This window comes from Aulonocara stuartgranti (assembly GCF_965226115.1).
Source record: "Aulonocara stuartgranti genome assembly, chromosome: 13".
Classification (NCBI taxonomy): domain Eukaryota; kingdom Metazoa; phylum Chordata; class Actinopteri; order Cichliformes; family Cichlidae; genus Aulonocara; species Aulonocara stuartgranti.
The window spans coordinates 275,109-300,850 of NC_138949.1; the positions used below are offsets into that span (position 1 = coordinate 275,109).

At 45.7% G+C, this 25,742-nt stretch overlaps 1 protein-coding gene across 1 annotated transcript; it reads left to right on the forward strand.

Annotated features, from left to right (window-relative positions):
- On the forward strand, positions 1-22,187 carry qkib (QKI, KH domain containing, RNA binding b; the record flags this gene model as incomplete). The annotated part of the gene is made up of 9 exons (XM_082557859.1): positions 1-247; positions 532-606; positions 2,306-2,373; positions 2,516-2,909; positions 7,792-7,928; positions 8,124-8,240; positions 10,903-11,046; positions 17,930-18,017; positions 18,255-22,187. The coding sequence occupies 9 exons, from the start codon at positions 1-3 to the stop codon at positions 18,635-18,637; spliced, it is 1,653 nt and encodes a 550-aa protein (XP_082413985.1). The 3' UTR covers positions 18,638-22,187.
- Between the last annotated feature and the right edge of the window lie 3,555 nt (positions 22,188-25,742).

The window sequence follows — 25,742 nt, forward strand, 5'->3', positions numbered from 1 at the left end:
ATGTTGGGAGGGGGCTCCCAGGTACCTGCCAGGTACCGGGCGGTTTATAGGTGCCTGGATCCCTGGAACCCTGATTCCGGCTCGCACTGGGGTGGCCGTCCTCTGGCGAGTTCGGCTGCTCTCGCCACTGGTTGTCTGGGACTGCCACCACATCTGGAGCCTCCCTCCTTCTCCTGCTGGGATAGGCAGGTGGATATCGCAGAGATGTGTGGCTTCGGGTCTTCGGTACTCTTGGTGGCTGCGGATGGTCTGATTTTCCTGGGTCCATTTCTGTCTGCTTCTGGTCCTTGGGGGGATTATTGCAACTTCCCACCCTCATTATCAAGTACATTTTGTGACACACATACACACACAAACACACACACCACAAGAAGACTGCTGATGTCTGTCTTTGAGCTTTTAAACCTTCCTCTAAAGATGAGACTGAAGGCTGTGGATATGAAAGGGCTTCACTGAGTCAGCGTTCAGAGAGCCTGATGACAGAGAGCATCTGTGCACAGGTGAGTCACAGGTGCGTGCGCTTGTCCACAGTGTGGATCGAACCAAAGGAGAAGCAGAAGAAGCTCAAGCCAGCTCAGAACAGACCCCATGCAGACAGAGGAGGCTGTGAGTCTATCACCGTGACCTTTGACCTTATGATCTGAGGTCAGTGTGACCTACGCAGTCTGAAGGTCTCCTAAAGGTCACATGACAGCGATGTTGTTTGTTCCCACCAATCAGAGTGGGCAGAGAGGTCCGCAGATTTCTGTCGTTCCAGAAATTCATCCGAAAACAAAATGCCAGTACAAGTACTGCATAAATCTCTGTTACACTGTGGTTCCCTGTAGTACCTCTCAGTACACTGAAGTAGTCTGTAGTACTCGTCAGTGCTCAGCTGACAATGTGGTGCTCTGATCATGTGATCAAAGTAAAGGGGAGAAACTGGAGTGACCTCCTGATGAAACCAGTGGACACACACACCTCGCCTGCGCTCACACACTCTCACTCTGTTGTTTGTCCGTCAGAGAAAACTTTCATTGTTCCACTCGTAACAGGTCGTCCAGGCTCTGGTCACGTGACCCTGTCAGCTGACCCCAGATGGGCTTGTTTGTCCACCCGACTGACCTCCACCAGCTGAAAGACGTCCTAAAACCAAAACGGTGACTTTTTGTCTGTTCAGACTCAGAGCCTTCAGCTCAGGCTGAGCAGCCTCCGTTTTATTATCCAGTTTTATGATATTTACACATATGCTTGGAGCAAAATCTGCGGAAATGTTTGGCTTCTATAAAATTTTGAGATTTTATCTGTGCTGTGTGTAATTTTGAGGAACTTTCTGGTATCGTTGTAACGTCGTAGAGCATCATATTAAAATAATGAAAATCTGTGCGGTAGCTCTCTCCTCTCATGTGATATATCACTCGATAAGATTTCTTAAACTTGTTCCCTGAGATGGTGGACAGAGCTGCAGATCCATGACAGCCTTACACAGTTAGCTAGCAGCTAATGACCAGGACACGTGTGCAGGTAATAAAGGACAGGTAATGTACAGGCACACACACCATGTTTCCACAGAACAGCTGACCCACGTGTCCATAATAAGCTAACACTCCTGTGTTTTGTAGACTACAGTGTAGGCTATTCACCTACTAACTGGTTTCTGTTGCCTCAGTCTGCGTCTCCCAGTTACTTTCTGTTTCTCACAACTCCTCACAGCTCAAGTGTCAAAACGTAGGGGCTCTTTGCGAGCTGGTTCCCGACTCGTATCTGCAGTCAAGAGCGATCACTGGTTAATGGTCATCATGTGACAGATGCAAGAAAGATCCTTTAATTTAGCAGAACTGTGATTAAAAGTTAAATATTATTGTTGAGGAGCACAGGCAGGACGCCACACATACACAAAAAACCCTCAACAAAAGGGCACTTTGGGTCCACACCAGGAAAGGGCTGGGCAGGCAAGGAAAAAACTACTTTCAGTAATTGTTAACTCAGAGCTAGTAGAGCACAGGTGTCCAACTCCAGGCCTCGAGGGCCGGGATCCTGCAGGTTTTAGATGTGTTTATGATCCAACCCCTGAGGTAAGTGTACAGGTGAGCACGACGGTGAGGATGCCTTCATTACAGGAAGTAAACACCTCCTCACGGAGGTGACGGATCAACCCTTAAACTCTTCATGAGCTGCTCTGAGGAGCAGCTGCACCTGCTCCTCTTCATCACGCTTCTCCTCTTCATTTCCCTCCTGCTCTTCATCACCCAAAGCGATTTTCAGCCAAACTCACAAAGAAGAAAAGTTTTTGTTTTCCCCTCCTTTGTTCTTCTGTGAGTCCCAGGCTCTGGAGAGGAGGTGGGTGATGAAGAGGGAGAGGAAGAGGAGGAGGCGGACGAGACTCATTTCCATGTGAAAAAAACCATTAAAACCAATAAAACTATTTAGAGGGACACGTTCAAACGGAGCAGCTTTATTGATGGTGACGCCTGGGAACAAAATACCACACACACGTTAGTTAGTTAGTTAGTTATTTGGTTAGTTAGTTAGTTAGTTAGAGTTTTATTTTGAAGCCCCCCCGTGTGCGCGGAGCGGAGGCTCAGAGCCGCTGCTGGCCGACACACAGCGCTGTTCTGCGCGGAGCGGAGGGCGGAGAGCCGGGCAAAGCCGAAGCAGCTGGAGCGTTAAACCCGGACTCGGAGCCGAGCGTGCGGGACTCAAGGCGCCTCCGTGTCTGGAGCGGGTCTGGATTCATGCTGATGCCGTGCAGTCCGCTGCGGTCCGGATCCGTGTAGTTCGGCGGGTCGTGGTGGGGAGGATGGAGGGGAGGGAGAAGCCCAGACCCGGTCCGGATTACCTGATGCAACTCATGAACGACAAGAAGCTGATGAGCGGTCTGCCGAACTTCTGCGGAATCTTCCAGCACCTGGAGAGGCTCCTGGACGAAGGTGAGACCCGCACGCGCGCGAGAGGGTTTAAATCAAAGGAAAAGTTTACTGAAACCATCCTGATACTTTTTCTTTTAAAACTTCTACAAGTTAAAGTGCTGGCAGTACTACATGTACTGCAGTAAGTACTGTCAGAAAGTGTGCTATGTGTTTTCAGAGTAAAAGTACTGTCTGAAGCATACTCGAGTAACGTATCATACTTTAGTGATCATGGATTTTAATAACTGATCATCATTTATTGATTTCATTGATCAGAAAGATTAAAAAACAAATGGGTGAGCTGGCACGTTTAACCCCACCCACAATTTTCACTAATCAGTAGGAATCCAACTCAGTCACTTTACAGCCTCATTGCATTATTAGGGGCATGGCCTCTGTGACTGACAGGTGGATGGGACACAGGCGGCTCTTGTTGCTGTCTGCTAGCTTCTCCTGAACTGGACCTCGGCTGTGTTTGTGCTGTTGGAGCCTTCTGGGCTGCTGTGAGGTTATTGTGGTCATGTGACTGCTGACATTATGTGGCAGTGCTCCAGCGGACATCGAGGTGGAGGAATGAGAACATCTGGTTCAGTTTGTGTGCGCACAGATGTTTTCTGCAGGTGTGAATGTTTGAATAAAGTTTCACAGTTTGAGAAGGACTGAAATACAAGAAGCTCATGGTCAGTGAGGGTCGATTGATCTGCAGACTGATGCAGCAGACGTCCACCTGGCTCACATTAGCTCACCTGTGTCTCTGTCAGGTGATCTGCTTTTCCATGAAGTTCATACTTCGAGCACGCTGAGGCTGGCCGGCTATCTGTAAGTTAGCCACACATGCCCAGATGAGCTTTGCTATCACTACACTGACACTCAGGTGTGCAGGATATAGACACGTCTGTACAGCACACGCCCTCCAAGAAGCTCTTTTTATACCCAGTCATGAGACTGACCTGCTGCCCGCTCACCTGATTGGCTGCTAAACACCAGGCTTTTTGGAGACAATTCAAATATATCTGATATTTATATTAAAACGGTGAAATGATTTCCTCAGTTTAAACACTTGATTTCTATAGATAATGAAATATGACTCAATATTCTGCTTACATTTACATTTTCTCAGCGAGTGAGCTTTTTTAGAGCCGGGTTGTAGATGCTAGGGTTAGACTGCATTTCACTAGATGGCCACAGGGGGTATTTACCTAATAAACACTTAATAACAGTTAGGTTCGTTTACAGTAGAGTCCTGTGAACTCGGACCAACATGGCCAACGTGTCAGGTGTGTTGTTTACCTGTGAGTTACTGATGTAGAAAGTGCGCTGTGATTGGACGGCTAGACCTGACGCTAGGGAGAATTGTGGCATGTGTCTGAACACTGCTTTTCCAACAGCACCTGAACACACCACAGTATGAAACCTTACTCCTCTTTATTTCTGTCCTCTGTGTGCGTCTCAATTACACTAAGTGCAGCTATTCATCATTTAATTGGTCTAATCAATTAATTCAAAAGCTCAGATGAAGTGTGTGTGTGTGTGTGTGTGTGTGTGTGTGTGTGTGTGTGTGTGTGTGTGTCAGTCAGAGAGAGAGAAGAAAATCAATTTACCCAGAATCCCCTCTGGCTGGCGTCCCTGCTGTAATAGCCTCAGACAGTAAAACCACTAGTACCAGTGTGTGTGTGTCTGTCTGACTTTGTGAGGACCAACATCCCATTTTAACCATTGTAGAGAGGACGTTCCTGCCTGTTAGGTCTCTGTGTTGACTCCTCAGTGTAAGATGATCCTTTGAAGACCTCTGTGATGGTTCACGTTGGAATCAGGGCGACAATGAGGGTGACGAAGAGACCATGTGAGGACATGGTGCTTATACGATAACCTTTCATGACTGGTGATCTCCTCCTCTGCGCCATGACTCGGGGCATTGACATTGAAGTGAATGTTGTAGGCGGACTGAAAGCACGTTGGTTTATTTTGGAGGTGTGTCCTGAGCAGAGATGGGCAGTAACGCGTTACTGTAATCTGATTACTTTTCTCAAGTAACGAGTAAAGTAAGGGATTACTATTGCAAAAACGATAATTAGATTACTGTCACTTTCCCGTAGGAACGCTGCGTTACTGCGTTACTAAAACCGTGATTTTTGTCTGTCTCATGACAGTGACGTAAGCGAGTGCGACGTCCGTGACAACAGCTGTGTGCAGATCAACAATGGATCATATATCGAGTGCAGAGAGAGTATGAGCGTGCAGCGTTTAAAGCGTGGAAGTACTGACCTTACTTTGAGTTTGATTCCATAAAAAGTGACAAAAACATTAGTGTCCGCTGTGCGTGGGAAGAAAACTTCTTTTTACAGCGAAAAAACCCCTAAACTTCCAACAAGCACCGAGTAGCTACGACGTAATGGGAAACTCACAGAGAAACTCGCGGATTCTTCCACTGACCGCGGCACACCTGCACCAGGGTAAACCTCCGCCTACCCCACTCCTGCTTTACAGGTGAAAATAGAGCAACAGGACCGCTGAGTCTTTGACTTTATTTATTTTCTGCTGTGTTTTACTTGCATCTATTTGAAAGACTGAGTGAAAACACAAAAAATATTTTATTTTATGTGCTGGAATGTGCAGAAAATAGGTTTAAATGTTAAACTAATTTCTTCCAGTCAGAGAATGTTGCATATAATTAAATCTTTGCTTGATGCATAAAGTTAAAAGATTAAAACTGATAAAACAAGTTTTAAAAAGATACTTTTCCATTTGATTACATTTTGTATGATGGATTATGCAGAAAAAGTAGAATTGGGCTGAAAGATCTGTCGCTTTATCACCTCTTCAGGTTGTAAATCATGTTTTTAAAAAGTAACTAAGTAACTAAGTAATTAATTACTTTTGAAAATAAGTAATCAGTAAAGTAAGAGGGTTACTTTTTGGTGGAAGTAATCAGTAATTAGTTACTGATTACTTTTTTCAAGTAACTTGACCAACACTGGTCCTGAGGGCGGGTTGCCTGCTCCCATGTTGCTGGTTATTGTGGCCGTGATGCTGCAGGAGCTGCAGACTGTGAGGAGATCACTTGATGTGATGGAAAGTCTCTGATGCTAACCAGCAGGTTAGTGTGTTTCTAACCTGCTGAGGAGATGCTCAGGTGTTTCCTACCTGTGCAGCTGCTTGTTTCCTGTTTCCTGCTCACAGACGTCTGCTGCAAACAGCCGTCTGACATGAGGATGAACTCAGAACTCAGAGTTGCATGTTCGTGTGTGTGTGTGTGTGTGTGTGCGCGCATGTGTGTGTGTGTGTGTGCGTGTGTGTGCGCACTCCTAGCTCCTGATTGGCTGATGGTGAGGGCTGTTTTGTTGCTCTGAATCACCACACAGACAGCTTCATAAAGTCTCCCAGCATGCATTGCGAGGGAGAAATAAATCTTACCGGGGTGGTGGTCAGTATAAGATGTGCGATCATCATGGAAACAGTTACCTGGGATACTGCAACTTCCTGTGAAAGCTGCACTGGTTTCACGTCCCTACTTGCTGCTGTTTCAAGACAGAAACAAAGAGCTGAGCTGCAGCTTAAACACACGTTCAATGCCACATGTTAAACCAACATGCTAAAAACATGCACATGAAAGAATACAGAAGCAACACAGGAGTCCTGAGGAACCCCACAGCTAGCTGCTATAACACAGAGTTTTTAGCTGGTTTCTAACTACAGACCTCTCCAAAGGTCTGCTGGCCTAAGTCTTCGTCTGCAGGGTGATGTCAAATGATTGTTGTCACATGTTGTTTTGCTTTTTTGCTTTATTTTGTAACCAGACATGTCCCAGTGTTAAACATTTGCAGGACCAAATCTGTCAAAGTTATCACAGTGATAAAGCTGCGGCTCTGTAAAGGAGAAAGGACCGAGAACACCAACCGTTATAACTGCAGTAAAGGTGGATGGTGGTCTCCACAGAGGGGGGACCCATCAGCAATCAGCCGCCTGTAACACAGTCTTCAGACCTCCTCTCAGGTGGTTCGACACCAACTCACAGCTTGACCCATAACTCACACGATTACAGGGTGGGTCAGCAACTGTGAGGATGACCCCCGAGAGGACAAGCCTACCAGAGGACAAAGACCCGAGACACCACATCGTTCTGTCCAGTGAAACATTTGCAAGAACCTCCAAATGCCTTAAACTTAAGAACTTAAGGAGTTGCAGGACCTAGAAGACTAAGAAACCACACAGGTTAAAGTGTTCTCTTCAGTTGAGCTTGATCTGTGAAACATGAACATTATTACACTCAGCTGTTCACTGATCAGGCTCAACATGAAGGGAAAGCTGACCGATGTTTGCAGGTCAGGTTATCGTCTGGCTGCTTCAAGGTTCAAACTCCACGAGGAGAGCAGCAGTCACACAGATCATCAGTTCCACCTTCATCATCCATCACATCCATCTCACCTGCAGATACAAGAAGCTAAAGAGGACACGGGAATGACAGATCATGGAATCAGGTGAGAACATCATCGTCACCTCAGGTTTCAGAGGTTCGCACGGTGATGTTTGGAAAAATATGAACACGACCTTTAAATCAGTTACAAATATAAAACCTGAATGTCTGATCAGATTTACTCCAAACACAAAGAAAAGGTGAGCAGCAAAACAAAACGCAGAGAAACAGTGCCTCCAGCGCTGAAAACCTGAACATAAAGGACAAGTCTGAAGACGGCGCGCTGAAACATCGGTTTTCAGTTAAGTTTGATTCCAGCTGTTTGTTTCCCTCCGAGCTCCATCAGCTCCTCTTTACCTGCTGCAGGTGTTTTAGTGCTGATGGCCTGTGCGTCCCACTCACCTCTGCCACGAACTCCAAACAGAATCAGCTTCTGATTGGCCAGACCGCAGAACAGTTTTCCACTTCCTGCGTGTGTGTGTGTTTCAGAGATCAGCCGCGTGAGGAAGGACATGTACACGGACACGCTGAACGGATCGGAGAAGAGCAGCGAGCTGCCGGACGCTGTCGGCCCAACGGTGCAGCTGCAGGAGAAACTCTACGTCCCCGTGAAGGAGCATCCCGACGTATGTCTGTGTGTGTGGATCATCGTGATGCACCAATAATAATTCATTTCCTGTGTTTCCATCAGTGTTGCTCTGTTTCAAAGTTTTACGACTCAGTAGATTCATTCTAACTATTTATGGCTATTTCTGAAAGAGGATTGGCTGATTAGTGCTTAGGTTGTCATGGTAACAGGCTGACCTGTGTGTGTATGTCAGTTTAACTTTGTGGGGAGGATTCTGGGCCCTCGCGGTCTGACAGCGAAGCAGCTGGAGGCTGAAACTGGATGTAAGATCATGGTGAGAGGAAGAGGCTCTATGAGAGACAAGAAGAAGGTAACGTGCACATGCACACACAGCATGTCAGGTATTCATATCTTGTGGGGACATGTAATTAACACAATGCGTTCCTTAGCCCCTAACCATGAAAAATGAATGCCTAACCTTGAGCCTAAGCCCTAGCTATCACCCTGACACTAAAAACACATTTAGTCTCAAACATGCCTTCAGACTTGTGGGGACCAGGATTTTGGTCCCCATAAGTGTAGTAAACTTCCAATTATTGCTACCCACAAAGATATGAATACACGCTCATACGCACGCACACAGAAGGCATAAGATGAAATTTTTCTTCTTATATTTCAAATATTTGATTTTCTTGGTTTAATCAAAGCAGTGACGTAAAAAGTGAAAATGCCTGACACTGAAACACAGTCAGAGGTCAGTCAGCAGATTTTCATTTAAAGAACAACACATATGAAAATACACATCTGGTGTAGATATGCAGGGCTGATCCAGAGACAGAACACGTGAGCCTGAGCATCACTCAGATGTGTTTCAACATTTAAAACGAACGAAGAGCCTTCTCTTTGTTTGAGAAGCTAGAAGAGTGAGAACGTGCACGGCTGCTGAGGTATGACACATTTCCTTATCACAGAGAGTGTGTTCTTATGAATTTTATTCCAGATGTTAGGGTTAACTCTGCATTCTGCTTGTGTTTTATTGTGCATTTTCTGAAGGACTTTGTAACATTCGGTTTGATGTGTGCACAGAGGAGATCAGTCAGAATAGAACGTGTCAGTAGAATTAGGTCGCTCAGTGAAGTGACCGCTTATTGTTGTGAATCTGCAGGTTCTGAGTGCATCAACGAACGCTGAGCTGCGTCTTTCCTTTTACTTGAACTTCTATCCTATCACAGCGAACGTCCACTCAACCCGAAACAGATACCTGCAGAAGAACATGCAGGATCCAGCCTGAGCTCAGTGGACCAAACCAGTTTGAGCAGGGTCTTTCTTCATGCAGGTGCAGACTAATGTGGGATGGGCCTGATTGGAGAAATAGTTCATGTCCGAAACAGGAAGTATCTGTGGCTCCAACGAAGCCCGAAAATCTGTCGCTGTCTCAGATGGATGGTCTGTCCCTAAAACTGAGACTTTCACTGATTAGAGTTCAGTTTGAAAACTATAAAAATAAAGTCACACATCCTTCCAAAAAAGCTCTTAAACTCTTCTGTTGCTTGAACTTCAAACTGAAGCCAAAATCCCAGCTTGCATTCTGAACTTTATAAAGTTTCATTCTGCTTTGGCAGAAAGGACAGGACATTTTGGGTTAGGGTTAGGTCCTGTCAGACTGAAGAAAGACTTGTGACATGAATTTGTCTTTAGCTTGAGATTTTAAATACAACTCCGAACAGGATGTTGCTTCATGCACCCGTGTGTCAGAAAGTTTGTCTGCCAACTTTCAGGAAGAGCTGAGACTCTAAAATAAGAGCTGACGAGCTGCTTCCTGTGAAAGCTCTGAGTCTGCAGAAGCAGCCGAGTCACACGGTCTCCTCAGGATTAAGACTCTCTGAATGATTCACAGTGAAGAAACTATTTCAAACATTTCAGGTCAAACTGCTGAAAAAACATGCGTGTTTGTGTTTCTGCGTGTGTGACGCTGACAAGGTTAGCCACCTGCTACGCTAACAGAGGTACATGAGACAGGCGTAGCAACAGTTCAACACAAGCCAGATGGAGCTAGAGGAGAGGGAGGACAATGAATGAGGGGGGTGTTGGTTTTGCACTGATGTCGTGCTGAAACTCATACAGTTTTTGTTAAGACCACTCATCTGTGCAAGAAAACGATCGTCCAATCATCTGCCGATCCTCTGCTAACTCAGCAGACTTCCTGCTAACACGCTAACAGGCTGAACGCCAGCAGAAGATCGCAATATATAGCATGCTGTAGGTATTACAGGTACTGTGCTGCAGTGGTTTGTGTCATATCTATCTAACAGACTCAATTTGTTCGTATAAATGGAGAATCTACTTCACACACTGAGGTTAATTATGGAGTTCCACAGGGTTCAGTGCTAGGACCAATTCTGTTTCCATTATACATGCTTCCCTTAGGCAGCATCATTAGAAGACAGAGCATACATTTACACTGCTATGCAGATGACACCCAGCTCTATCTGTCCATGAAGCCATATAACACACACCAATTAGTTAAAAAGTGTAACCAATTAGTTAAACTTTGACCAGGACATGTCCTCCAATGCAAATATTAAACAAATATGTGAGACTGCTTTCTTCCATTTGTGCAACATCTCTAAAGTTAGAAATATCCTGTCTCAGAGTGACGCTGAAAAACTAGTTCATGCATTTATTACTTCCAGGCTGGACGACTGTCATTCATTATTATCAGGAAGTCCTAAAAACTCCCTGTAAAGCCTTCAGTTAATCTCAGTTTTTTTTAACCTTATAATATAAATTACCTTGAGGTGACTGTTGTTGTGATCTGGTGGCTTACTTATAGTTCCTAGAGTATTTAAAAGTAGAATGGGACACAGAGCCTTTAGCTTTGAGGCCCCTCTTCTGAGGACTACAGACAGTGAATGTAAAAACAAACTGTAACTCCCTGGATGCATTTCACCAAAGTCAGTCAATTGTGAACACCAGACAGCATGTGAATATTTACTACTTGTCTCTGTCTTCACTCATGTCTCCACCTGCAGGAAGACCAGAACAGAGGGAAGCCAAACTGGGAGCACCTGAACGAGGACCTTCATGTCCTCATCATGGTGGAAGACGCCCAGAACCGAGCCGACATCAAACTCAAACGAGCTGTAGATGAAGTCACCAAGCTGCTCGTGCCTGCTGTGAGTCCCCTGACCTCTGACCTGTGTGTGTTTTTGTGAGGACAAAGGAAGTTCTACATATCCAGGCTTTCTTCAAGTTCGCTGGCTTGATGAACTCTAAAACTTGCTATTTATCAACTTTTTCTGTTAAGCCGGGATCTCTATTAGCGCCAGGTGCTCTGACCAGAGACATTAAAGGTCTATGATGATGATGAAACCTGTAAAGAGGTGAACCCCTCAGAGGTGGAGCAGCAGAAACTGGTTAATCTGCTGATTTGTGACAGAGAAGAATAAAGGTTTGAATGGCAGGAAGGATGTTGCTCTGAGCGCGCTCAGCGCTGCTGTTTGTTTCCTAGGTGACAGCTTCACATCACAGCTGTGAAACATGACAGCTTCCTGTCCCACAGCCTGATGAAGGGCACGTGAGATCAGATCAGAGGGAACGAATGTGATTGGTTGAAAAGGCGTTCATGTTTCATGATCACATGAACACTTGATCACATGAAAGGTAAATGGCCTGTATTTGTATAGCGCTTTACTAGTCCCTAAGGACCCCATAGCGCTTTACACATCCAGTCATCCACCCATTCACACACACATTCACACACTGGTGATGGCAGCTACATTGCAGCCACAGCCACCCTGGGGCGCACTGACAGAGGTGAGGCTGCTGGACACTGGCGCCACCGGGCCCTCTGGCCACCACCAGTAGGCAACGGGTGAAGCGTCTTGCCCAAGGACACAACAACTGCGACTGTCCAAGCCGGGGCTCGAACCAGCAACCTTCTGATTACAAGGCGAACTCCCAACTCTTGAGCCACGATCGCCCCATGAACACGTGCACTTTCAGTCTGATCTGCTGGAGCTTCTTCATTCATTGCTTTCAGGAACATGCTGCACACAGAGAATCTCTCACTCTGAAAACATGCTGCATTAAAGAATCAGAGGAAACTCTGAGCCTCACCTGGTGATGCTCAGCATCAGTCACCATGGTGATTCGGCAGGTAAACGGACTCGGGTCGCTGACATCAACCTCACTTTGGGGTTTCAGCCCTTGGGCTTTAACCTTCATGTTCATGTTAGAATCACTTCTAGATTTAGGAGTGTGTGTGTTTGCGTGTGTGTGTGTGTGAGAGAGAGAGACAGGAAGTGCAGTTATTCTGCTGATCTTCACTTCCTCCACTCTCACTTCCTTGATTTGTGCAGAGGCAGGAAGAAAAAAAACTAGGAAGTGAGTCTGGGCACCTGATGATTCTCTTTGTGTGTGTGTGTGTGTGTGTGTGCGTGTTTTCTAACAGGAAGTTGGAGGGAGGCATTGAAGTTACTTTCATGTTGCAGAGACACAAAGTGGTTTAGAAGTCAGTTTGTAGTTGGACTGAAGAAAATGAAAGATGTTAACTGACGAGCTGATTGTCTAACGAGCTCGTGGCAGGTGTGTCGTGTGTGTTTGATGTTGTGTTGTGTTTCCTCTCAGGAATTGGTAGAAATAATCGCCGTTGTGTGGTGGACAGCAGCGCCCCATGTGGTCTGCACAGCCCTAAGCAGGCTGGTTACTGAGCGTGCTCATAGGATACTGTAACCATCATGAGTTCAAGTCATCTTAATTTGACAAAAGTTTATTTCTGGGACTTGAATGGTCTCTAGCATATCGAGACTATCTCTCCACACCGTTATATATTCCATATATACGGGGTATGAACCCCCTTGGTCGTGGGGCGTTGATAATTCTTTAAGACACTCCAGCTTGCCCGGCCACGCCCCACAGCTCACGTATAAAACAGCTGTGCAGACATGACATGACTGTTTGACGTGATTGTTTGATCTCCACTTGTGTCGTGTGTGTGAGTGACTTTTCTTCGAGAGTGCTGTGTGTGTGTGTGCATCCGTCAGGAGCCTCTTTCGGCAGCCTCCCTGGGTGCTAGCCTCTCCCCTGCCCTTTCCCTTAGCTTGGTCTCCCTTAGCTGGTTTCCCTCAGCCGTGGTTCCCCTTAGCTTGGTTCCCCTTTATCTTTCCCTCGGCCCCGGTTTCCCCTAGTTGGTCTCCTGTGGCCCGGTTCCTTTGCCGATCGAGCTGCCGTCTGTGTGTGTGGCATCTTGCCCGTGTTCCCTCGGCATCTTGCCCGCCTTGCAGGCTTCACGGCACTGGGACTTCGCTGTGCTACAGCTGGCGAGTGAGCATTCTCCGGTCTGTTAGCCTGTCTGCCGTTGCCCATAGCTTGGGTGCAGCTAGCAAGACTCGGCTCGTTGCTCGGCTACAGTGGGAAGGATGTCAGATTTCCAAGCATACGCTTTCACCTGTCACCTGTCACCCACCTGTCCCTGGGCTGCCCCCTGCTGGTCCCCAGGCACAGTGTCGGGCAAAATGGGTCCCTTCAGCTCTTAATTAGAGCATGACGGGTGTGGGAACTAGCCTTTCCTGAGGTCCCATCTAGTAGAGCGAACCTCAAGGTTGATGATGTCATACAGCCACAGCGCCTCCTATCTCATGTGCCGCTGCTGCCTGATTGGTCTGGTTGCAGGCAGTGAGTGTGCTGCATCCCAGCATTTGTGGTCCCCTGCCCGCAGATGGTTGCTGCTATGCATGGTGGGAGTAGTTTGCCTTTGGCCCCTCCCCCAATAGCCCTGTCCCTGGTCTCTTTGGACGCCCCTTCGGGCCCTCCCTGGGCAGGGCAGCATGCCCTAACAGGGGCGTGAGGGTAACTGATGCCCTGCTGGCGGCCATTTCGTCGCTCCCTCTACAGGGATGGAGCTTGACACGTCAGCTGCAGGCAGGCTGGGGACATGGAGAGCCCTCCCCAATCTTGTGCCTCTTGGGCTAAAATGGAGATGATGGCTGCAGCGTTGCCTCCCATTGCCCCGCCTCTGTGAGGCCTGTGCCGGTGGAGGTTGATTCTCAGGAGGATGATGTTTATGACGCTTGACTCTGGTCAGACGACCAGGGTTACAGTGGGGCAAAAAAGTATTTAGTCAGCCACCGATTGTGCAAGTTCCCCCACTTAAAATGATGACAGAGGTCAGTAATTTGCACCAGAGGTACACTTCAACTGTGAGAGACAGAATGTGAAAAAAAATCCATGAATCCACATGGTAGGATTTGTAAAGAATTTATTGGTAAATCAGGGTGGAAAATAAGTATTTGGTCAATAACAAAAATACAACTCAATACTTTGTAACATAACCTTTGTTGGCAATAACAGAGGTCAAACGTTTACTATAGGTCTTTACCAGGTTTGCACACACAGTAGCTGGTATTTTGGCCCATTCCTCCATGCAGATCTTCTCGAGAGCAGTGATGTTTTGGGGCTGTCGCCGAGCAACACGGACTTTCAACTCCCGCCACAGATTTTCTATGGGGTTGAGGTCTGGAGACTGGCTAGGCCACTCCAGGACTTTCAAATGCTTCTTACGGAGCCACTCCTTTGTTGCCCGGGCGGTGTGTTTTGGATCATTGTCATGTTGGAAGACCCAGCCTCGTTTCATCTTCAAAGTTCTCACTGATGGAAGGAGGTTTTGGCTCAAAATCTCACGATACATGGCCCCATTCATTCTGTCCTTAACACGGATCAGTCGTCCTGTCCCCTTGGCAGAAAAACAGCCCCATAGCATGATGTTTCCACCCCCATGCTTCACAGTAGGTGTGGTGTTCTTGGGATGCAACTCAGTATTCTTCTTCCTCCAAACACGACGAGTTGAGTTTATACCAAAAAGTTCTACTTTGGTTTCATCTGACCACATGACATTCTCCCAATCCTCTGCTGTATCATCCATGTGCTCTCTGGCAAACTTCAGACGGGCCTGGACATGCACTGGCTTCAGCAGCGGAACACGTCTGGCACTGCGGGATTTGATTCCCTGCCGTTGTAGTGTGTTACTGATGGTGACCTTTGTTACTTTGGTCCCAGCTCTCTGCAGGTCATTCACCAGGTCCCCCCGTGTGGTTCTGGGATCTTTGCTCACCGTTCTCATGATCATTTTGACCCCACGGGATGAGATCTTGCGTGGAGCCCCAGATCGAGGGAGATTATCAGTGGTCTTGTATGTCTTCCATTTTCTGATGATTGCTCCCACAGTTGATTTTTTCACACCAAGCTGCTTGCCTATTGTAGATTCACTCTTCCCAGTCTGGTGCAGGTCTACAATACTTTTCCTGGTGTCCTTCGAAAGCTCTTTGGTCTTGGCCATGGCGGAGTTTGGAGTCTGACTGTTTGAGGCTGTGGACAGGTGTCTTTTATACAGATGATGAGTTCAAACAGGTGCCATTCATACAGGTAACGAGTGGGGGACAGAAAAGCTTCTTACAGAAGACGTTACAGGTCTGTGAGAGCCAGAGATTTTCCTTGTTTGAGGTGACCAAATACTTATTTTCCACCCTGATTTACGAATAAATTCTTTACAAATCCTACCATGTGGATTCATGGATTTTTTTTTCACATTCTGTCTCTCACAGTTGAAGTGTACCTCTGGTGCAAATTACTGACCTCTGTCATCATTTTAAGTGGGGGAACTTGCACAATCGGTGGCTGACTAAATACTTTTTTGCCCCACTGTACCTGATGGGACTGCCTGTCTACCCTGTGGCCACCTCGCTGTGCTGAGGGGCCTATGCAGGGATGTGGAGATGGCCGTGTTCAGGTGAGGCGGGGAGGACTCGGAGCCTAGGTTCAGCTGTCCTCCAACCACCCTCCTTCTTCCTGACATCCTTTGAGTTGGGCATAGTGGCCAGCTCTGCTGCAGGCATGGGCCAGCAGTTGACAATTCTCCAGCCTGCGGCGCTGGCTCGGTCTAGTGCGTTGCCCCTGTGTCACAGGTCACACGGCCATCAGGTGCCCGCTCAGTGAGCTGACACTTCCCTACTGTCCGCAGGTGTCTTGTCGGGCCCACTCTTGCTTCCCATCTGGGGCGTCGTCTGCATATCGCGGGTTTCTGTCATGGCGATAGCCAGCTGCCGTGCTCAAGTGGCTTGGTAGGCTGTGCTCTCCTGGAGTATTGCCCGTATTCGCTGGCTTACACGCCAGTTGGACCTCGCTGCGGCGAGTGAGAATTCTTCAGCCTAGTGTAGCCAGTTTTCTGTCTGGTGTGTTACCCGCAGTGCGCCGTTCACACAACCAGCGGGGCTCCTGTCATTGTCGAGCGGAGTGGCTTCTCAGCTCTGACTGCAGTGAGTCAGAGCCAGTCAGTAAGTGAGTAAGTGTTCTCCAGCCTGTAGGGCCGACTGTGCACAAGTAGCGAGTTCGCCCCTGCTGCAACAGCACTTAGCAGACGCCCGGCCCTGGGGTGGACCTTCGGGTTGTGTTCCCCACTTGGGCTTCGGCTGGCTGGACCGCCAGCCCCCTCACCAGTCTGCTGACGGCGCAGGGTGGTGTTGCGGCTTGGGGACAGACCCTTTGGGTCACGTCCCTACTTCAGCCCTCTGCTTTCAGCGGCCGTGCTGACGCTGCGGGCTGTGTTCCCCTGGCACATTGCCCACGGTTCACCGGCTTACGCTCCAGCAGCACTGGCTCCCTGTCTGGCATTGCCCACTTCTTGCTGGGTTGTGTGTCCAGTAGGGTCCCCACTCAGTTGCTCGGTGAGCGACGCTTCCTCTCCTCACTGTGCTCCTAGGATTCCGGGTTCAGGCCCTGTGCACCCCAGGCTCCAGCTGGAGATCATGTGGAGAGCGTGCACACAGGCTCATTGTAGCTGACTGCCTGTGCTTTCTGGCCTGCTAACCATGTGCCGCGGGTTTACATGCTTGTCAGACCTCGCTGTGTCTGACACGGCCTGTGAGTGAAAGCTCTCCAGCCTGCTGACTCCCTATCTGGTGCATTGCCTTTGTGTCATGGGCTTACACGGCCAGCACGGACCCGCTCAGTGAGCTGGGACTTTATGACTGACCTCGAGTGTCTTGTTCGAGTTTACTCTTGAGGTTCATCTGTCTGCGGACAGCACGTGGTGACGGTGCTGGGGGTGGACCTTCGGGTCATCGCCTTGCTCAGCCCTCCACTTCAGCAGGCTAGGCTACCAGGCTATGGCTGGGGTGACTGGAATCCTTGATGATCCTCCCCGCTTTCCTCAGGCACCGCTTCCTATAGATGTCTTGGAGGGAGGGAAGCTCACCTCCAATTATCCGTTCAGAGCACCGCACTACTCGCTGGAGAGCTTTGCAGTTGTAGGCGGTGCTGTTGCCATACCAGGTGGTGATGCATCCAGTGAGGATGCTCTCAATGGCACAGTGATAGAAGGTCCTGAGGATGCGGGGGCTCATGCCGAATCTTTTCAGTCTCCTGAGAAAGAAGAGGCGCTGCTGCGCCTTCTTCACTGTTTTGTTTGTGTGTACTGACCACGTAAGATCCTCAGCCAGATGTACACCAAGGAACCGGAAGCTGCTCACTCTCTCCACAGCAGCGCCGTTGATGGTGATGGGGGTGTGTACTTCTCTGCACCTCCAGAAGTCCACTATCAACTCCTTTGTCTTTGCGACGTTGAGGGTGAGATGGTTGTCTTGACACCAGTGGGTCAGGGCGCTGACCTCCTCCCTGTAAGCCGTCTCATCACCATTGGTGATACGACCCACCACTGTAGTGTCGTCCACAAACTTCACAATGATGTTGGAGCTGTTAGTGGCTGTGCAGTCGTAGGTGTAGAGTGAGTATAGGAGAGAACTCAGGTTACACAGTAACCGTACGATCTTTTGTGATCATTTACTGATGTTTGGATATTTTACAGATTGTTTTATACAACATGAATCTTTCTGTAGTGGCTGATTTCAGATTCTTTTTAAATGTATTTTACAGTTTTTCATACTTTTTAATACATCTGATACTTTCAGGCTGAATGAAATTCTGTGTGAACTTAAGCTGCTGTGTGTGTCGGTTCTGCATGTTCTCACAGCACACGCGTGTCTGAAAGTCGTGTCTGTGTTTCAGGCAGAGGGCGAGGACAGTCTGAAGAAGATGCAGCTGATGGAGTTGGCCATCCTGAACGGGACGTACAGAGACGCCAGCATCAAAACCTGTAAGAGACAGACTGGCCAATCATACACAGTCATTTTAAACATGAATCATTTGTGCCAAATGTATTGGTTAAAATGAAAAACATGAAGCATGCAGTGTTTTAGATGCCATTCACACCGTTTGATTCAGATTTTCATTTTGTCTTTTTACAGCAAGCATACTAAAACTCCTCCCCTTTTTATAAACCCTCCCCTTTCCTGTTACCCATACCCAGCATCCCTCGCCTTTTCTTTCGCAGCATCTAGCGTCTCGCAACAGGCTTCTCGTGTCCTCTCAGGCCCCGCCCCCGTACTGGCACCGCCCACTGCCCTGCGTACACCCGCCCCCACAGGCCCCACTCTCATGCCTCTGATTCGGCAGATCCAGACAGTGTTGCCCAATGGAACACCGGCACTGATGGCAGGGGTGGGGCCTGAGTCTGGCCTGATCTACACGACGCCATACGATTACCCGTACACTCTGGCGGCACCAGCGTCCATCTTGGAGTACCCGCTGGACTCTGGAGGGATGTTGGGTAAGCCCGCCCCCCCCTGTTCCTGTGAATGCTCTCCCACCCCTCACCACCACACTCATGGCCAGTGGAGCCCTGCCCCTACACTGGTCCTCCGACATGCTTCCTGAGAGACAAAACAAACAAACGATCAAACAAACACACACACGGCCTTGTGCCTCCTGCTGGACGGATGAGGTCGTCATTGCTCCATCATTATCTGCCGTTTGATTGGCTGAAAATGTTTGAACTGACTTCTAGCACTGATGTCATGTGACCACAGCTTCCTGCATTGAAAACACGCCTGTGAACTGAAAACACGCCTCCACTTGCAGACGCTTTCAGGTCGATGCAAACACGCCGATTTTTGGAGAGGAAGTAAAAGTTGATTCAAGTGATTTGAAAATTTGTAATCTTCAGGAAATAAAATTTCAGAGAAAAGTATTAGAAAGGTTTAAATATCAGAATAATGAGGACTTTGGTATTGTGAGAGGAAGAGCTAAATTTACACATCCAAGCATGAAATATTACTTTGGCCTTTATGAGCCACAGTGACCAATCAAAGTGAGGCACTCAAAGGGGTGTCACCTTTGTGATGATGTCTCAGTTCAGTCTCGTCCTGAAAGCCTCTCAGATCTCATCTGGAGTGAAATTGTCTCCCAGTGTGTGCCTTAATGCAAGTTTCTTATTGTTTTCATCACTGACCAACGATGATGTCATGACGTACCTGTTCTGTCACGATGGACAGGTCTGTCCCTGTCCTCCAAGGGCTGATGGGGCTAAACTTCTGCCTAGCCCCGCCCTTCTGGCTGCACGCCTACCTTTCCCACGCCACAGATTCACTTTGATCTGAAGCTATGTTTGTTACAGCCATAATGCAAACACACCTGAAAGGAAGGGTCAGAGCTTTAAAAATGAAATGATTGATAAAACCGTGCTTTAACCAAACACAGACACAGCTGTGGCCGATCAAAGTTTAGATTTTTTAAATTAAAATTTCAGGAATAACTCATCACACAGCCAGAACAAGCGTGGAGTCGTGTTTTATTTGGACTCAGTCTATAATTAAACAAAACTGCTTACAGCGCCCCCTGCTTCAGGCTGTGGACGCTTTATGTCAATGAACACAGAGTTAAACGTGATCCGAGAAAACCAGCCCAGCAAGAAACCAGTAAGAAAACAGGTGGCTTCTGGGAAACGCAGTCCTGATGTGTGACAGTGGCACAGCTGTTCACCTTTAGGCAGAACAGACAGCTCCGTGCTTTTGAAGACTTTACGGATCCTCTGAGGTTAATGAAAAATAATGGACTGTCTTTGAGTGAATTTTTTAACAAACCAACTTTGATCTGGGTTTCAGTTCAGGTCAGACTTTAAGTTAAGCTAGGGTAAGGCCTGTAAAGCTACAGATGTCTGTGGGTTTATTTTACGTTTTCTTCCATTTCATATGTTACTTTAAACATGTTACAGCGTGGATAGATGACAGAGCTAACAGTCCTATAGCTAAGTTAGGTGTGACTCTAGAGGAGACAGTAAACAGGAAGCTTTCAATTAAAGTTCTTGCTATGACGTTTGCTAACAAAACTTACCTCTGTGCAGATCTACGTCTGAAACATCAATGACTTTGCTCATGACGGATTTAATGCTGAACTTTGACCTCAGAGATGATTGGTGATGTGACCAAAGCCCTGGTGGTTACTGACAGGTTTATCAAGTATTCTGGGATCACTATGTGATTAAAACACGCCAACCAGGTGTTTTTGCTGACGGTCAGTGTAGAGCTAAAGTCTACGCTGTTGTTTCTCAAGACATAAATGTGAACATTTCTGATTTTCTCTCTCCAAAAAAGGGCAAAAGATCAAAAATAAATAATGATTTTTTTAAGTTGTATTATATTTCTTGAAATAACAAAAGTCTACATGGTAAAACATTGCTAAAATATTAGCAGCTGTTGACCAATCAGGCCACTAAATTAAATCAGCTAATCAGAGTCCCAGCTTCACTGTGAGGTCACTTCCTGTCAGAAATCAGAAACATGATTTTACTCTGTGAACTTGTAAAGATCAGAAACCTGTTGTCTGCCGGGGGTTTGGTACTAAAACAATCAAACTGTAATCTGTAGTTGGAAAGTAATCAATAGGTAACACTGACACAACTAATGAAACAAATCCGATGAAATTGCACAGAAACCTGGCGTAAACCCGACCGCCACATTAACCGAGTTCATGGTCCGAACACTCAGATGTGAACTTTTATTCGCACTCGAGGATCTCTCACAGGATGTCACGTTTTCCTTTAAAACTCGGACTTTGGTTAAAGAGATGATCTGCAGGGTGAAAGGAGACGTACAGAAAGACTTTTACCTGAAAGAACCGAACTTAAAGGATCGTCCACATGCAGTACCACGAGGTGATCACGAGACCTTTCTCATCACGGTGTCTCCCTGGTGAAAACGGTTCGCGGTAAAACTCAACGCCGAGAGATGTTGTAGACTTCACACATCAGGCTGTGATGGCCTCTCGCCTTGCTTCTCTTCATCGCAAACACCGACAGGAACAGCTCGGCAAGCGTCTTCAGAGTGAGGGACGGGAGTCCACCCTTCTCTGGATCAAGAAAATGTGGTTTCATTTTGTTCTCATTTATACAAAGATCAGATCAGAACACAAACTTCCTCTTCCTAGAAGATTTAACACGGAGGACTGTGGAGGTCCAGGAGACCTTCAGGAAGTGCTTGAGCCGACAGTGATTTTACACCTCTGACATTAATGCGTGTTTCATGTCGGAATTATTTTTCAGACTGGATGTAAACGCAGTCGGTTCAGATATTTGCCAGCTCCAGCTGGCCAACACCAGCTCATCTAAAGAGTCCTTTATTGCTCAACCACTCAGTCTTGGTTGTTCGTTGAGATGTTGAAGGAGGAAATTGGCCCTAAAGTGGTTCAGGTAGTATGTACAGGTTGCAGCGTGGTGTTAAATGAACATATACCTTTCCTTTCATTCAGAAAAAATTGACCTTTCTGATCTGTTTAAGTTAAACATGAGGACGTTTGTGAGCGATTCCAAACTTTGAGAGTTAGCATTGGTCTGCAGCGGGTTGCATTCAGGTGTAACCAGTAAACCAGAGTGTTTGCTGGTGTCTGGCAGTGATGGTGGTGGTCAGGTGAGGGACAGATGTTCCTAATGAGATTTTAATCTGTATCTGTCTGATCTCTGGAACAGACCTCCTCCTCCTCCTCCTGTGTCAGTACAGCAGATGTTCAAACCTCAGAGAAGATTTGAAGAGAAAAATGTTCGACTTGATGAATGCATCTGACCATTTCAGACACTTTCGTGTCTTACTGTCTTTTTATTTCTATTATTTTAGTTTTATCGCAAAGAGAGAGTAGCTTTTATGTGTAAAAGTATACAAATATATATGTGAGATGTAAAGAGCAGAAGTGTTTATGAAATGTGAAACTTTGCAAAGAGATGCAATAGAAGTAAAAATCTGTAGCAGCTTTTTGAATTTATGATGAAGACAGGGCCTCCTGTTTAGGTGCATGTTTCTATGGATGCTCACGTGTTTCAGCACCACTAGCAAACCTGCTGTTAGGAAAATGTAGCATTGCTTCATGACTTTCATGTTTGTTCTAAACAGAAATGATTCATTTTAAAAAAGAAATAAAAGTTTTACAGAGTAAAAAATGACTCAGAATTTCTTTCATTTCTGCAGGAAGTGAACATCGTGAGTCTTCTCATATTAACCTGTAGCCTACTAAACCTGCTTTGGCTCTGCTTTAGCTCCTGCCTCATCTGGAAACCGGTCTTATTTCACTCAGACTGCTACAGCTCAGTTGGTCCACATCAGCAGAAATGCTCTCAGGCTTTGTATCAGAGCAGATTTGAGTCACTTTTCAAAATAATGCTTCTTTAGGTGATCTTGAACCTCAGTGAAGCTACTCACTTCATGCCTACCTTTTTCTGAATGGACAGTTTCAGGAAGCCTGCAGAGGGGCAGCGCCCACGGCTTTTGATGAGTCCACCTGTCATGTTTCTGGCTGTCTGAGAGTTTAGAGTGTCTGAAGCTGAGCTTTTACCTCTCAGAAACCTTTACCCCACCCTTATAATGGATTGAAGAAATAACCCTGACCCTATGAGTTAATTCAGCTAAAATTTAGTCAGGGTTAAATAATTTGAACAAACTCCATGTAGGGTTAGTTTCCCCAATAATCATGCAGAAAGTTAAAGTTGTGCTTCTTTAAATGAGACCTCAGGTGGTGAGACTAGGGGCCAGAATATCATCCAATCCGGTCCCACACAGGGACAGGGCTGTGTGCTCAGTTCGCCTCTTTTCACTCTTACCAAAAGCACAGCTATCCACTCCTCAAACACGGTTCTCAAGTTTGCAAGCGACACCACAGTAGTGTCTCATGACAAACCATGTACAGAGAGGAGATCCCAGTGCTGTTTATTGAACAATCTGATTTGATTTGATTGATTAGCATTCAAATATCTCAGTGAATACAGAATAAAGATGTACCACAAAGCAAGAAAGCATGAGACAAGGCTAATCAAAAGGTCTTGGCTGAATCATTTTCTTATTACGCCAACCCTTTTAACGAAAGATCTTTTTGCATGCAGCTCCTGTACACAGGGCTCGAAGCAAAGAATAAAACAAAGCAAAGCAAAAACAAAAAAACAAACAAAAAAACTTTCCACCTTAGATAAGTAACTACATCAAAGCAGAACAGTCAAGAGTTTCAGTATTATTATTTTTGCTCTTTTCATTCGTGATTTATATATTTTTCTAATACTCTATTTTTAAACATATTTTTAAACAAGGAAAATGAACTACACCTTGTTAAATCACTGTCATAACTATTCCACAGGTTACCTCCTCTAACAGAAACACATCGCTGCTTTATATTTGTCCTCATCTTGTTTTTCTTAAAGAAATCTGTTCCCCTTAAGTCATATTGACTCTCTCTGACTTTAAACAGCTTCTGAGTACTGCAGCAAAGCAAGTTATTTTGTGCTTTATACATTATCTGTGCCATTTTATATTCAACTAAATCATAACATTTCAGGGTATTCAGATTAATAAACAAAATGTTAGTTGGTTCTATATAGTTTGATTGGTTTATAATTCTTATAGCTCTTTTTTGTAACTTGAAAATAGGAAGAGTGTTCGTTTTATATGCATTACCCCATATCTCCAGACAGTAAGTCATATATGGAAGCAACAGAGTGCAATAAAGTGTGTGTAATGATTTTTTGTTCAGGACATGCTTTGTTTTATAGAGAATATCGATGGTTTTTGACATTTTTGTTTTCACATGGTTTATATGAGACTTCCAACTCAGCTTATCATCAATTATCACTCCAAGAAATTTATTCTCGTACACTCTTTCAATTTCAATTCCATTAACCCTTATTTTAGATACATTTTTCATTTGTCTAGTGCCAAAAATAATCAATTTTGTTTTCTTTATATTTAATGATAACTTATTTACATCAAACCAGTTTTTTAATATATTTAACTCCTTTTCCGCTGTAGTCAGAAGCTGTTCTAGGTTTTTACCTGAGCAGTACAGAGTGGTATCATCAGCAAACAATACACATTTTAACAGTTTGGAAACACTACATATGTCATTTATATATAATTTGAATAATTTAGGGCCCAGCACAGAGCCCTGAGGAACACCACAAGTTACCTTCAACTGCTTAGATTTTACATTATTGAATTCGACATATTGATATCTTTCATCCAGGTAACTTTTCATCCACTTGTATGCTATCCCTCTTATGCCATATCTCTCTAGTTTATTCATTAATATAGAATGATCAATTGTATCAAACACCTTTTTTAAGTCTATAAAAACACCAACAGTATATTCCTTATTATCTATAGCATTAGATATCCCTTCAACAAGTTCCATCACTGCCATCGAAGTGGACCTTTTCACTCTAAAGCAAGCCTATTCAAATGGCGGCCCGCGGGCCAAATGCAGCCCAGAAGCAACCTGCGAGTGGCCCTGCCTGTGGTCCTGGCAGAAACACAGAGAAAACGCAAAAAATTAATTCATTAATTAATTTTAAAAAAATTAAAAATTCCTACAGCGTAGTGTAGACTGTGAATGCAACACTCCTAGTAGCCTAGCAATATTTAACCCACAATGCACCGTGATGTAAACATATTAAACAATCATCGTAATATAAGATGCGACAACAGCATGTCTTTCTCACTCCAACGGCGCAAAATTGACAATGAAAACTGTCGGTTTAACCCTGCCTGGACTGACAAATACTTATTCATTTTACCGAGTTTAATAATCTTACAACCGGAGTTGTGCTACCATGGTGAGGGTCCTGTACAGCCCAAGAGAGAGCTGCAGCATCTTCCCTTCGTGTTTGCTTCTTGGCGAAGAAGAAAAGGCCTTTCACAGATTCTGAAACGGTGAAATACTGCATGCTGGCCGTGGTGGATGCAGTGAAAAGTGATGAATAAATTAAAGTAAGTGTGACATCTGCTATTAAAAACGTACCCCTGTAGGACAGTTCAAATATTCGTAGAATTGAAGGCGTCAGACGAGTTTGAAATGCTGTTAGATGACCTGAAGAAAACTGATGTAATGTCTATAGCAGGAGATCACAGACAGAACTGATAATGCACAGTTGTGCGTATATGTCCGTTTTTTGGATGGGAAATTGCTCGGCTTGCTACCGTTAGAGGGACACACAGCTGGCGAAATGATGTTTGAGAAGATTTAAGCTCTTTTTGAGGAAAATGGTCTGGATATGAAGCGTGTCTGTATACTTGTGACCGATGGGGCTCCATCCATGGCAGGAAAAGTGAGTGGTCAGCGAAATATATATTTTAATTTGAAAGGGAATTATCAAAATGTTTTTTGTTATTATTATTAGTATTTCAAATGTGCAAAAAATAGTTTAGTTATAGCTCCCTTTTTTTTTAAATGGACCTTTTAGTGTGCATTTGTGAGAGGTCACCACCAGATTTATAGGGGAAAAGGAATAAAAAAAATACTTGTTTTTCAGTACAGTTGTGTGGGTTTGAAACTGATCATGATCTGCTGCTTACTGGCTTCAAAAAAAAAAAAAAAAATCTGGCCCAGATAAATTCCTCAGTTTGAAAATCTGGCCCAACTAACTTCGTAGTTGAATAGGCATGCTCTAAAGCAGGGGTGCCCAATCCCGGTCCTCGAGAGCTACCGTCCTGCAGCTTTTAGGTGCATCCTTGTT